The sequence below is a fragment of the Diadema antillarum genome, unplaced genomic scaffold (genome assembly GCF_040938485.1).
Source record: "Diadema antillarum isolate AM-2024a unplaced genomic scaffold, OU_Dant_1.0 seq00000254_RagTag, whole genome shotgun sequence".
Classification (NCBI taxonomy): Eukaryota; Metazoa; Echinodermata; class Echinoidea; order Diadematoida; family Diadematidae; genus Diadema; species Diadema antillarum.
The window spans coordinates 35,630-49,913 of NW_027271296.1; the positions used below are offsets into that span (position 1 = coordinate 35,630).

Here is a 14,284-nt window from a genome sequence, read left to right on the forward strand (position 1 = left end):
GCGAGGAAAGAGTGGTGAGACAACTTTCATAGAGACATCAACTGACAAACTTGACTATCACTTGATTCTGACACAGCCGCAGACGATGAGAACACCTGGAATGGCTTCTTCTTAGGCATTTTTTTTTTAAAGAAACAAAAGTGGTACTCTTCAAAAGCGCATTCAACTGGGAAGCTCAGACAAGCACTGACTGACTCAAGGCATAAAGTACTAAAACCAGGGGATCGCAAGTAGATGATGACATTTTACCATGGGGGGGGGGGGGGGGGGTGTTGGGGAGGATGCACAAGGACTTCTTTCACATGATTGGCTCATGCACTCAAGGCAGTGATGAAGTGATAATTACTTCAAATGAGGTCATTTCTTATGATGTAACATCTATTTCAACATTCAGAAATCATAATGCTTCTACTCGAGATGTGAAAAATAAGGACATGGAAACATAGTATTTTAGTTATCGTACTATATTCTTTTCTTCTACAAAATCTATTGTTTACTGTTTTCTTGATAAAGTTTACAATGTGATAATGTTCAAGCTTCTCACTCCTGCTCTTTTTTTTTTCCTTTTTTTTTTTTTTTTTTTTTTGGGGGGGGGGGTATTTTTGGTTTGTTTTTGTTCTATTTTTGCCAGAGAGGTAGCACCTTGATAAAAGTCATTGTAGCTGTGACAGCCATACAGCTAACTGCGATCCCCTGAGTTCTGTGTGATTGCATGAAATCAGGACTGAGCCTTAATGCTTGAAGAGAAAATGTAAAAATTGAAAATGCGATGTCATTTCTTGAAAAAGAAAGAAAGGTTTAAAAAAATCACACACAAAAAAAATAAAACAAGAGTTGTGACAAAAATGACATCATTTGAAAGAAAAAGAATAATTCAAGAGGTCTCTTTCTACAAGAATGACTAGCAGAATGGATTTTTGAAGGAATAAGGATGGGTAAAAAAAAAAGAAGAAAAACTCTAGCAGAGGATGACATTTTGCTTTTAAACAAATTGCAGGAAGTCTTTTGACCCAAAATATCAAAATATACTGTAAGCTATAAGGCAGGGTGAATTCTGCATTAAACATTAAATTTTCTGCAAAAGAATCCATTCACATCAAATGCAGTTAGGAGGGAGGGGGTGAAACTGATGCCCCCCCCCCCCTCCAAATTTGGTTGGTCCTGGAACCATGCTGCCCCTTTCCCACAATGCAACATTGCATGGATACTCAACAGTCAGACAGAAATCACAGACATGAGGAGGACAGAAAGGGCAAACAGATGTAACGAGGGGGGGGGGGGCTGGAGAGGTGATACGCCATCCCAACAATCCTTCAATATCAACTCAAGATGTGGAGAAGCAGCCATAGGGTGTGGAGGAGGGGGGGGGATGGATGGGGATGGAGAAGGGAAGAGCATGGGATGCGGTTTCCATGCCAACAACCAATAAAATGACAGACAAAGAGTATCTGAACTGTGACTCATTTCTCTCTTATTGTTGTTGTTGTTGTTGTTAAGTGAAGCTGACTCTTCTTCAACACTGTTGTTAGTGTTGTTTCTATCCTTGCTTTGATCACCCTAAATCAATTAGGCTCTGCCTGAGTCACACAAGATGTTCTCTAACATTTTGGATGCCATCACACAACGGGTGGATCAAATATGTAGCGAGACAAATGAGCCATGAGATCATTTGTTAAGTGAAGCAAGGAAAGCACCAAGATGGAATCATAGATGAGGATGTGTTTTTGGCGTGTGTGTTTTAAGAGAGATGAATTTGCAGAAATCTGTGACAAAATGTCACTGTTGCTATTAATAGTCAACACTGATATTTGCACTTGTGGGAATGCTATGGCACAGTCATTTCTAATGACAAAATGTGAGCAATATGATGATATGCTGGATGATTAGCAGAAAATGCACAAAGGTTAGGGTTTTTTTTTTCATGAAAAGGTGGTGCAAAACTTCAGACCATATCTTAGGGAAATCATTTTGACACAGTGGCAACGTTTTCGGCAATCAAAGCAGGTGAGTGAATGGTCAAAGTTCAGAAGCACTCCGAAACAGGACCAGACTATCCACCGAGATCTAACCTGATTTATTTTGAGGTGTGCCTGTTTGGAGGGGGTGTGGGTCACAGGACAGAGGTCACAGGTCGAAGGTCAAAAGGTACACAACAGAGGGCAAGAAGATTGCGAGGCAAGGTATAGGCAGGTAAAAAGGGAGAGAATAAAAAATACAACAGGAAAGTTAGTTACAAATCAAAAGGTCAATATCTACATACAATGCGTAAGAAAAATAAAATTGCTGCTATACTCATAAAGGGGGAATGCAAATTCAGTCTCCTTCTGTAGGCACACAAGGGAAACATTACTCCTTGGAAACACTGTTTTTTATGTTTTTGTTTTTAAGAAATGGTTGTGTTTTATTTGAGTAGCACGATCAAGGGAATGCAATATAGTTGAACCTGACAGTAATGCATTGCCAAGCACTTCTGATCTATATGGAAATAAAAAGCAGTAGACACAGAGCACCACAAATCTATCCGTACTGAAGTCCTACAATGACCAGGTAACACTTCTTTCAAAAAAAAAAAAAAAAAATGTGGCAGATCCCTACAGAATAACATGACGGCTCTGTGTACTTAGTATCCTCTGAAAGCACATTTGGGAAAATAATGTTCTCTCTTTGAGGGTCCTTGCTACACGGTATGGAACAAGAGATTCTACAAACACTCTTTAGATAGTGAAGAAAGAGGTGTCAACACTGTGATGCTGCCCTACCTCACACTACCAGTCATGTTGCGTCTTGGAAATTTCAGTTGAAATGCATGTTTGAATTTAATGCCATAAAGAAGCGAGCAAACATTAGCAATAAAAGCAAGACGTAAAGAGAAAGACACAAAGAGATTGAAAGGAGGGAACCAATATATTGATTTACTCCACATTATTCACCTAAATATATCCCAATTAACTACTATGGGTGCACATACAGTTATCTAGCCTTAAATTGTGCTTTTACAGTACATACTACCAAGAACTTTACTGAGCTTGACAATAGTTTGAGCATCAAGGACAGACCTAAATCTCTTCCCGTCTGTTTGCATCATTTGATTCTCCAAACGATTGCGACAATCATAGATGATTGCTGTTAGAGATTACAATCCATCATGCTATTAACATTCACCGCACACGTTTCACTGCCGAGGGTCACATGACCACTCTCTACGCTCAACACATGCATGATGAGAAACAAGAGGCACAGGATGGGGGGGGGGGGGGGGGGTTGGGACTCCTGCAATCAATCCAAAAAACTTTCCAGATGACCACATGAGTGGTCATGTGATATCTTTCTCCCCAGGAGATAAGAGCTATCAATTGCAAAACACTGCAAGGGGGATTTCTAAAATGCTCACTGAAAACACTCAAATAACAAGTAATGTGGTGGACAGATGAAATGAGTCAATCACTGACCGCAATGTGTAACATTCACCAAAGAATTGGATCCTCTACTTTCAAGGTGAAAATTGCCAATGGCAATGGAGAAAAACTAGGCTTTTGAGTGGATACCTCTACTATTTAATGCAGGGCAATCACATGGCTCAAGCTGTGGGCTGATATATACCTCGGTGCCAAGGGCTACAGTTTTGATGGCGTGTGTTGTTACTAGTCCCCTTCATGATTTGAGAATGGAGCAGTTTGACATGATAGGTCTACCACTCTTCAAACTAGGAATGATGCCTCTCTTTATCTGATAGATGTTGAACCCTTTCTGAGCCAAGAACATTGAACAGTGTGTACAATGCTATAAAATTAGTTGCACTAATCGGCACACATAGCATACAAAACAAAGGGTTAATCCAACAAAGAATTGAGAATACCTTCACATGTTCTCTAGCAGAGTTTATTGAAAGAAAAGAAGTCTGGGTCCATTCCATCTAATTCTTGTCATCAGCCAAATCATTCTAAATCTTGGAACAGAATGCACCTGTTGCCTCTTTGGTAATGACATTCCCTACAGGTAGAGTTTGCACATGGCACATCCATTTCCGGCCAGGAATGGGATAAAGGGAAACCTACTTTTGAATCTGTCTGAAATAGCATTCACTTGAAATGATAACCTCCACGGATCTTCCATCCAAGGAACACTCATGATGAGTTTGGACGTGCTGAAAGGAAAGGCGAGAAAGCCTCACTTCGCAGAAGAGTTGCAAGGTGATACGGAATGAATGCCCACTTAGAGTGTTATCAGGAGTAGATATCAACATCTTTTTTATTTAGACCAACAGCACATCTGGTTGTTAAGTCAGTACAATAGTAGATAGTGTTAACATAATGTCACTTTTACCACATACTTTCTCACATTTCTGCTTTCACTATTGTGTTCATCTCTTATTCCTTTAAATGCAGCCACTAAGTATAAAGTGGCTTCACTGCAACTTGCACACTTTTGGACATTTAACATTTCTCCACTTTTTAGCATCAGCACAGTTCTACCGACAGCTGACTAACAGATCGCCACTTCATCCCTTACTTCCCCCACTCACACAGACATTCCGACATACTGGGACGTGAGTCTCGTATCAACTGACCCGTCCCGTGGTGCCCTATTCATGTGGCATATTTACACAGACTAGGCAGTTGTTTCTCTGTCTACTGTACTGCCTGAAACCATGCTGTACGCCTGAATTAATCCTTTGTTAAGTGCACAAGCCATATACCCCTTTCGGAATTCAATACAATTCAATTCAAATGATTCTATTTCCATATAAAATAATACAAAGTAATATACATTGCTCTGAAGGGCAGGATTACAATGGGGAAAAAATCTGTATAAAAGATTCATCACATGATATTTTCTGACTTCAAAATAAGCCAGGTAACTGGGGAAAAGGAAAATAAATAAAAAATACAAGGTGATACTATCTGCTCCATTCTTTTGGAATTTCAAGGGTAAACAGAAACACTCTTGTGAGGTAGGTCCTACATACCACCTGTCTATGATCCCTTTTAGCTCTTTCTCCAAGATCAGATGTTCCTCCATTAGCCATCCATTTTTGAAGTACATTATGTATCCTTTCATCATATTACTTTGCTAGTCTATGTCCTGACAACTTGCATCATAAACCAAATGATTCCCTCCCCCCCCCCCCCCCCCCATCTCTCCCTTTCAAAACACAACAGGTCAATTTGAAATTCTTGCAGCAGTGGCCAATACATTACATAACAAATGTTAGACACTACAAAAAGACAATTCAACTTGGTTTAGGGATGACGACTTTGTCTATACTAATTCTGTTAGCAGAATAAACTTCACATATTTCAACAGTAAATGACTTAAAAATTGCACAAGACAAGATATTGCTATGTGCAACAAGTTTTTTCTCATTTCAACTTGGAAAACTAGGTTTGAATAGAACAATTAAATATGAACAACAAAAATAGAAAATAAAGGATGAATAACCATGGTAACAAACTCGCAGCAAGTTTGTCTACTGATTCCCAGATACTTGAAATAAGTATATTACGTACACACACACACACACACACACACATACATTACATTAGTCGGTTGAGAATGATAAAGGCGTTAAGTTGCCACTAAACCCATAGTGTTCAATACCACTTAACGCCCTTCTCATTCTCAACAGACGATCCTATGTTCCTGTATACCAACCAGTCCTCACATTTGTGCGAAAGAATCTTTGTGGGGCACCAAATACATAGTCTCTAATCTAATCACCGCCCGTGTCTCCTATATATAAAACTTGGCATGTAGACGGGGATAAACATTTCATCTACACAATCACACTGAATAGAATATGCTCCCTGTTTTCAATTGGGTTCTAACGCATTGCTATCATAACCTTGTACGCTGCAGCACACATTGTTCTATAACATTTTTATATTTACCAGAGGGGTGGGGGAGGGGGGCAAATTTACAGAATGAGTTTGGGATGTGCATCCCACGGAGGGAGAGATACAGCCCCCTCATGGCAGAATAACATCAGAAAAAAAAAAACCCAAAACAGAGTGATTTAAAGTATCATGGACAAAGATATCAGACATATTTCTGGCAATGTGCCTCCGTCTGCCCCGGTTCATTATGCCAATCAATAAACCTTCAGGATACGCACTAAACACAACGCTCAGATTGGAACAAAAATATGACGCCGTCTCAGAAAGTCTGGAATTGTGGAATTGGAATCTAATGCATAACTGCTCTATATCTCTCTCTCTCCTTCTCTCCAAGTTTATCTGTCTCTTTGTCTGTTTTCAAAGAATGTCTACCTCCCTCTTTGGAATTTTTTCATCTTTGTATCTCTATCTCTCCATCTCCCCTCTCTTTCTCTCAATCTCTATCTATCTATCTATTTATCCGTTAGTCTATCTACCTATCTATCTAGCTATCTTTGTCTCCATCTATCTATCTATCTATCTATCTATACATTAGTCTATCTATCTATCTATCTATCTATCTTTGTATCCATTAGTCTATCTACCTATCTATCTTTCTATCTATCTATCTATCTATCTATCTGTCTGTCTATCTATCTATCCATCTATCTGTCTGTCTGTCTCTTTCCATTTCTCAACCACTTCATCCGTCTCGTCAGAGTTGATTGCTATGTAGACGGCAAGAGCTCCGGTCTGCTTGTGAGCAATGCGCCCCCAACAAGCTTGTGAGGAGGGGGGAAAAGGGCAGGATGGGATTTCCTACACAGCAAACATCCTTGGTTGCTTTGCATTCCGACTCCTTCGGCTCTTCATTTCCTTTCTACCAATACTTCTGCCATCTCTCTCGCTGTCTCTCGAATAAATTAGATGTTGGCACTGAAATGTTAGTTCTTTTTTGTTTTCTTTCTGACACTGAGATGGAAGTTGTTGTTTTTTTCTTTCTGAAACTATATGAACACCCAGTGGCAACTGCTTCATGCTTTGATAAAACAACAACAAAAAATTATTAAATGATCATACAATCAAGCACATAACAGAGCACTGATGGAATGCATGATGGATTCTCTTCTCAGCCTTCAAATAAACACTCCCTGAAACAACATGCTCAGCGGTAGATGGGGGCACAATAGTTGCTTTGAGGGGGAAATATGGGCATCTAAATGGTTGTCTTTGGTGGAGATTGCTCCAAGAAAAGTAGAAATAGGTGAAGAAACTTTTTTTTTAATGCCTCAGATGTTTTTAAACATTAGCTTGAAAAAAACAGACCATGCAAGATTAAGAGAAATACTTGGTAAGTAAGGGGATTTGAAGAAAATCTCACAACATCTCAGGGCCAGCGTCTAATTCTGATTTCACAGCGCCGGCTTTGATGGCATCCCGGCTTGACGTGTGTTTGAGCAGGGAAAGGGGTGAAATTGGCGATAGCAGTTCCTCAAATTTGAGCTACCGGGAGTCGATGTTGACACACTCTTCACTTCATCCCGTTCTTTCCCCAGCTGTTGTTTGCACATCTCAACGACCAACTCCACCACCACCACCATCATCATCATCAACACCATCATCATCAGATCGGGCAGGTGGAGGGAGGTCTCTGCAGAGCAGCCCAGAGGTTCTCAGAGCTCTCAAAACCATGACCAGAATACTGCTGCATCTTTGATTGCTCTCTTCTATCTCTCTCTTTATAATCCATGTTTCTCTCTCTCACCCTTTCTCTATGTATTTCTTTGTTATTACTAAACCGCTTTTTTCTAAAATCTCTTTTCTTTCTCTTGCTCATTCTTTATCGCTTCATCTCTCTACTTCCTTTTTCTATCTCTCCAATGATCTATCTCCCTCTCTTATTTCTCTCTCTCTGTCTCTATATCTCTCCCTCGTACCCTTTTCTTTCTCTCACTGTCCTTTATACTTCCTTTCCCATTATCTTTCTGTCTCTCATTCTTTACCTTCTCTCTTACTGCCTTTCTATCTTTCTGTTCTCTTTCTATCTCTCTCCATGTATGTCTCAGTCTATTGACAGGACATCAGCACTCTCCAGGAGTAGAAATCCATCTCAGGCTGCTCCAGTCCACCGAACCGTTCGTCCCAAATACGAGACTCTGCGACAGCGCTCCATGAACTGTGGCATCACTACAGCTTGTGTTAGAGGGGGTAAGAGGGAGGCATGTGTCGTTAAAACTCGTGCAGCGTGAGGCGAGGGTTGAGGATGGGTGGGGCGGTGTGTAAACTAAGCAGTGCTCTTTACATGTGGCTGTTAACTATGATATAGGAGGGCTTTGGAATTATGCACAGAGATGTACATTTTTTGGACATTTCTTGTACACCTGTATAAACCAAAACAAAAGAGAACATCACTGATCTCATCTTGAACATTTTGTAACCAAACAAGAGAAGATTATTGATGAAACCTGGAGACTTAACATTGCCATCATGAGCTTTGCGGTCGAGTAGTAAACTAGGGGCATATCAAATGTCTCTTTTTTTAATATTTAAAACAAATGTACCTATTTCTGTATCTGTTCCGTGCCTGTAGTTTGGGATGTGCCCCTTCATTGACTTGTGTCTGGCACGAGCATTAAGATTCCAAAGTATGCGAGGGTTGACCCTGACACATGTGCTGGCTGCATTTGGGGACATACATTCTTTGGCACTGTGGATGTGTAGCGACTCCGACAGAGACACAAGAAAACAAGTATTTAAACCTATCGTTTTGAAGCACATTCCATTAGGAGCGTTGAGGGTACCCGCTGCTCCCCTCTTCACCCTCCCCCCCCCCCCCTTCTCATCGTCTTGGAGAGTATATCAACTCAAAATGTAAAGACATGGAGATAAACGTTGGTGTGTCTCAGTGTTTTCAGATGTTGCAAATACATTCTGAGGCAAAATCCTGTGAGCAATGCATTGCAATGTCAAGTCTACATCTCTATCAGTGTTAATGGATAAGCTGCAATCCTGCAATGGATGCATTGTTAGTTTTTGGGGATGTAGAACTCATATCAAACATCAAAACCAAACAAAACTGATCAAATAAAAGGGAGGGGAGAAGAGCATGTTAGATTGTAACACCTACAATTGATGGTTGCATAGAACGTGACAGTAAACACAAAGTCTCGCATTCCGTAAAGTTCATACAAAATAAACTGAAATACCAAAGGAAAATCCGTAAGCCTCACAATGTCATGAGGATTCAGCGTGATGATTTAGTAAAGAAAAAAACAACAAATTTCAAAAAAGGGCAACTGATCGTAATAAACCAAAACAAAACAAAGAACTCAACGTGTTAATGAATGTGATATGTGCATTATGGGTCAAACCTGAAGTGGTTTGTTGTTCCTTTGGTGCAGAAGTTGGATTTCCTGAGAGAAGCAAAAAGGACAGAAGCAACATTGAGAGCAACTTCTTTTTTTTAAAACTAGCAACATGTGGCAGCAAGATGACTTTCACTTTAAGATGATGCAATCCTCTCGGTGTGGAAATAATGTGCAAGTGCATTGCTTTCTTCTACATAAGCGTGAGCACAGGGACTTTTTGTTGGATGCAACATAATGTTGTGTGTGTGGCAACCCATGCCTCTTGTTGCCCTGCAGCAACATGTAGTGCGTGGGATGCGGCTAGGTGAGAGAGGGTTAGACAAGTTATGTGCTTTATTCACTGTGCTTTTTTTTTTAGAAACACCCTCACAAGTTACATACAGCTCCATCCTCAACTTCATATCATACGTATAGTATAATATTTATGTCGTACTTGGAACATACAGAAATAGAGAAATGTGAAACATCATAGAAACCCCCAAGTAAAGGGGGATGATTTAAATGTGGGGAGAAAAAAGAAAGAACCAGAAATGAAAGCATAAACCCCAGCTGAAAAACACACAAACCCCTCAGGTTGTATCTTTGGCATGTACGTGTGCCTACAACATATACAGTGTATGTATAAGCACTTGGTTTGCTTCATTATGCATAACATGATAAAATTATGCCATAAGTGACTCATCCAGCTCTATAGTACAGTTCAGTGGAGACCACAGCGCATCAATACACACAAAATTTGGCTTTGATTGAATGATCAAAGGGAATCATTACAGGCCGACACATTGCCCGTACCATCCTATTTCTACACCACAGGACCAAGGTCCAATCAATATTCAGCAACAATTGAAAGCTAACAATCCACACTGGTGCACTTCCAATTGCTGAAATCAGCACCCCGTGAAACTTTCATTGGGCGGGCCTTTACAGTACATAAGCATGGAATATTGCCATTAGTTCACGATTAGTGAGATCACCCCCATCATGAGCATTCTTTATATCATGTGAAATGACACGAAAGCCATGTAATTGTCCATCCTAGTGACTGTTTGAGATTTTTTTTTCCTGAATAAGCTTGCTATGTTTGCAGTTTTCGCTGTAATGGAAAGAAATTAATTTCCATGGCCACTAGGCATGCCTGCCACCTATGCTGCCTATGAAATGTGACAAGCTGTCAGTACATCAAATACATTTTTTTTTTGTCACTGGCATGACAAGACCTGGTATGTATCTCAAATTTTGGCGAAAATCACTTTTTTTTGGGATCAGTGATTAATTTTCATGATCAGTTAAGTGATGTCCTATCTAAATCTTCGCTGTCTTACCCCCAAAAGGTAGCTACCACGGCTTGTTAAAGGAAAGGTGATCCTATATGCTACAGTGCTTTGGCTGTCGTCATTTTTTTTTTTTTTTTTTTGGGGGGGGGGGGGGGGGCTCTCCTGAACATTGGATATTTTTGAGATACAAGGTTTTGTTGCCTCACCAGCATTTTGTATTCTATCAATTGTTCCATCCATGGACAAACTAACACGCCACACCCTCACTCACGAAACATGCAAATTTAATGTGGGGAGGGCTCCATAAAAAAATGACCTAACAAATGCGACATTATTTTGCTCTACATGTATTTTACAAAATTGTAAAATGTGTTTTCAAAATATCAGTAGACAGCATGAACTTGTTATATCTAGAGATATCATACTACAATAACATGGTAAAATTTCCCTGGCATTTCAAAATGAATGATTAAATACATAGGATTAAAAAACCATTTAAGCAATGGGAAAAATACGATATTATGAAATAAGAGATCTACAACTGTAATTTACTTTTCCAATGTCACAAACAGACAAATGTCATATTGCTAAACACTAAAATACATGACCTTGACCTTAAGGCTTTATTGATATTGTTGTAGTCAACAATATATCTCATATTGCAAGTTTTTGTCCCACGTAGATAAAGCTACTTACAACGCTAGAATTCATGACCTTGACCTTGATGATTTGTTGATGTTGTTGTAATGGTATGCTATCAGGCAGTCATAATAAAGAGAATTTCCATCAGCACAAGAATGCATAATGTGTAGAGAACATGTTACTTTCCCATTTAGGATGTTAGTCATTTAACAAAGTGGATCCAATTTGCAAAAGTGAATTCAATTCTACAGCTGACATTGAGAGAAAGAAATGAAAAAAAAAGTCTGAATATGAGTGACTTAGTTTTTACGTGTCTTCTCTCTCCTACAACTTTTAGTGTGTAAACAAAGGAGATATAGAGAGCATGTGTGTACACAGACTGAATTAAATCAGCTTACTAACTACTATGAAATCAATTATGAAGCTCATGCACAGGATTTACATTATTATGTAGTGTGCATACTTCAGTTTGGCCAAATTCTCACTGTGCATCTACCATACCGCTCTAATTTCCTGGGTTTTTCAGGCTGACGAACATGTGGTATTGTGCAGCTGAGTTTTGTCATCCCTGACTACCGACTAGAATTTTTATGACTTGTGGAAAGACTGACATCTGATCGTACCAGCTTCTATTCGCTTCCATCAGCCTTGACCCTGGTAATATGTCACACGACATAGATACGGAATTCTATCTGACATGAAATGTAGTCCTGATGCAAAGCTCTGTGTATTCATTCTTGTAGATTTGTCACATATCCAGAATGTGGTGGTAATGTTACATACTTGGAAAAACAAGCAAGCAGCTTTCAAGGTCCCAAACATTTCAGACTTTTTTGAAATCTTCAGTGATTCAGTTCAGTTTTGCATGGTTTGTGATTGAAGCAATACATCTGGTTATGTTGTCCATGATTTAAATGTGTTCTTGTTCTGGCTGGCAAGTCTTATTGGATACTTGGAAAATATTGACTGGCCTGAGGGGAACAGTAGATTATATTGCCCCAAATATATTGACCATGATTTATGAGTGACGACTGCAATGTGGTCACAACGAGGGCAATATAATTCTTGTGTTCACCCTTCCACAATGGCAATGCATATTATTGCTACCATTCATACAATGAGTGGCTTCATCTATATCTCAGAATTTCAAGCAATTCTTCATCATTAATAAATGCTGACAATCACATAATTCTGAAGTGTGTGCATGTAAGCTCATAAGAAATGGTATAAGAGCCCTACAGCCCACTGTGTTTGTAGTGCAACTTTGTAAGCAGAATACAACACCCCCTCCCAAAAAAAGTAATATGATATGGTACTGCCAGCACATAATCTTGTAATCTGTACTCATTGGAGAAGGGGGTTGACGACCAAAACAGGCTTTTTGCATCTTTATGGCTAAGACTCCTCGTATAAGTAATGATGTGAAATATAAGCCTTGGAAGAGATAATTGCAAGTAACCCCTTGGTTGTTACACATACACATATCTCATATTTCGGTTCATTGCCTGGGTTTACAAGTCATAATACAGGCACACAACAATGTATAAACAGATAAAGTCCAAATGGCCCCCAAGCCTGTGATATTCACAGACTCATCAAGCTACTAAACCGTCATTTTCACATGGTGCCCTTATAGTTGATTTTTCAATGCTACGAAGTGACGCGTCACAAAGAGAAACTAATACAATTTTTTTTTGTGAGTTCCTTATTTGTACTGGTACACTCATACATAGACTACCACACACACATGAAACAAAAGAGTCAATTTACATCATCAACAGCTGTGCCAATTTGCCCAAGATGGTATTCCATTCCCGTTCCGTCTGTCTCTAAACTGACTCCATATAAGCTGGTCTCTTGTTCCTCTTCGAGTTTGACAATAAGATAATCCTCACCTATTTATACATGACATCCTTCAAAACAGAAACAATCATTATCCACAATCAACACAGACACAAAAACTGAATCCCACTTCATATTTTTTTTGCCACCTGCAAATAAGTTTTCAGAACTGGTCGAGGAACTGAGCAGGGAGCTAATGATAATTACAGAGAGAAAACATCTCATGGCATTCAGGCATCGGAACCGGTGGAGGGCGTCGGCCATGGGATCTCTACGAGGAGGAATTTGCTCAATTGGAGCAGACGACAGGTGAGGAGGAAAATAAATTTGATGAGCAATTTCCAGGCCCGTGCAGTCGGAGCAAATATTGTTCCAGCGCAAACACAGCTGACAGCTCTGCCATGTCACGATCGTGTTAAGACAGGACACAGTAACACACTCGTTACTGCGATAGCTACCTTGAAATGGACAAGTTTACTATTAAACTACATAGAGTGATTCAATACTCTACGTGGTCCGTGGAGAGTACAACTGAAGCATATGGTACGCCGTGCCATCTCTCGACTGAATTCAAGGACGTTGTTTTACGTTTACTTGAAAAAGCTTGTGGGGTAATCATCACACAGCCCAAAAAAGATAACAGATAAAGGGATATCATTGAGATGGTGTTATAAATGACAGATTGATTGGTACTGCATCAATCTAAGCTCTTATCTTTATAGAAGATGAAATTGTCTGACACTCGGATTAACCAGGCAGCTCTCTGCACACAAGACTATTCCCATGGAGGATTACCTTCATCCTTCTTTGTCCAAAAACAACAACAAAAACCCCCTAACAATCTTGCTTACAGAGAAAATAGTTCAGATGAAAATGAATATGAGATAGATCAGGCAGAAATGGGAAATTATAGATTAAAGCCAAAATGGGAATAAAACTGAGGAGAAAAAGAAATTATGATCGGGGCTTTTGAACGCCCAAAAGAGATGGGATGGGATGCAGCGGAAACTGTGTGATAGATACTTCAAAGACATGGGTTGAGATAGACTGATGGAAAGAAAACAAAGGAAGAGACCAAACGAAATATATAGAAGGGTGAGTAAAACAGGTGGCAAGAACCGGATACCATACAGGATTTCAGTACTTGACAAAAGCTAGACGGAATTAGGCACATATTTAGCAGCACACTACGGGGTTTGAAGTATAAAAATCACTCCTTGTACACACAGCACAATCCAATACTACTAGTTTTCTACCGAGTATGCATTTCTAGCTGATAGTTGTT

At 39.6% G+C, this 14,284-nt stretch overlaps 1 protein-coding gene across 9 annotated transcripts in view; it reads right to left on the reverse strand.

The window, feature by feature from the left end:
- The window catches only part of LOC139729725 (calcium/calmodulin-dependent protein kinase type II subunit alpha-like), a 200,919-nt gene that overhangs the window by 27,403 nt on the left and 159,232 nt on the right, over positions 1-14,284 (reverse strand). For 4 of the 9 annotated variants that reach the window (XM_071640655.1, XM_071640654.1, XM_071640661.1 and 1 more), the window contains one exon: positions 2,070-2,090. The exons of 4 other annotated variants lie outside the window; for them this stretch is intronic. In XM_071640655.1, the coding sequence (XP_071496756.1) occupies positions 2,070-2,090 (21 nt within the window). Of the gene's footprint in view, positions 1-2,069; positions 2,091-9,244; positions 9,287-14,284 lie in introns of all 9 variants that reach the window. One more of the 9 variants, XM_071640659.1, reaches the window with a different exon arrangement.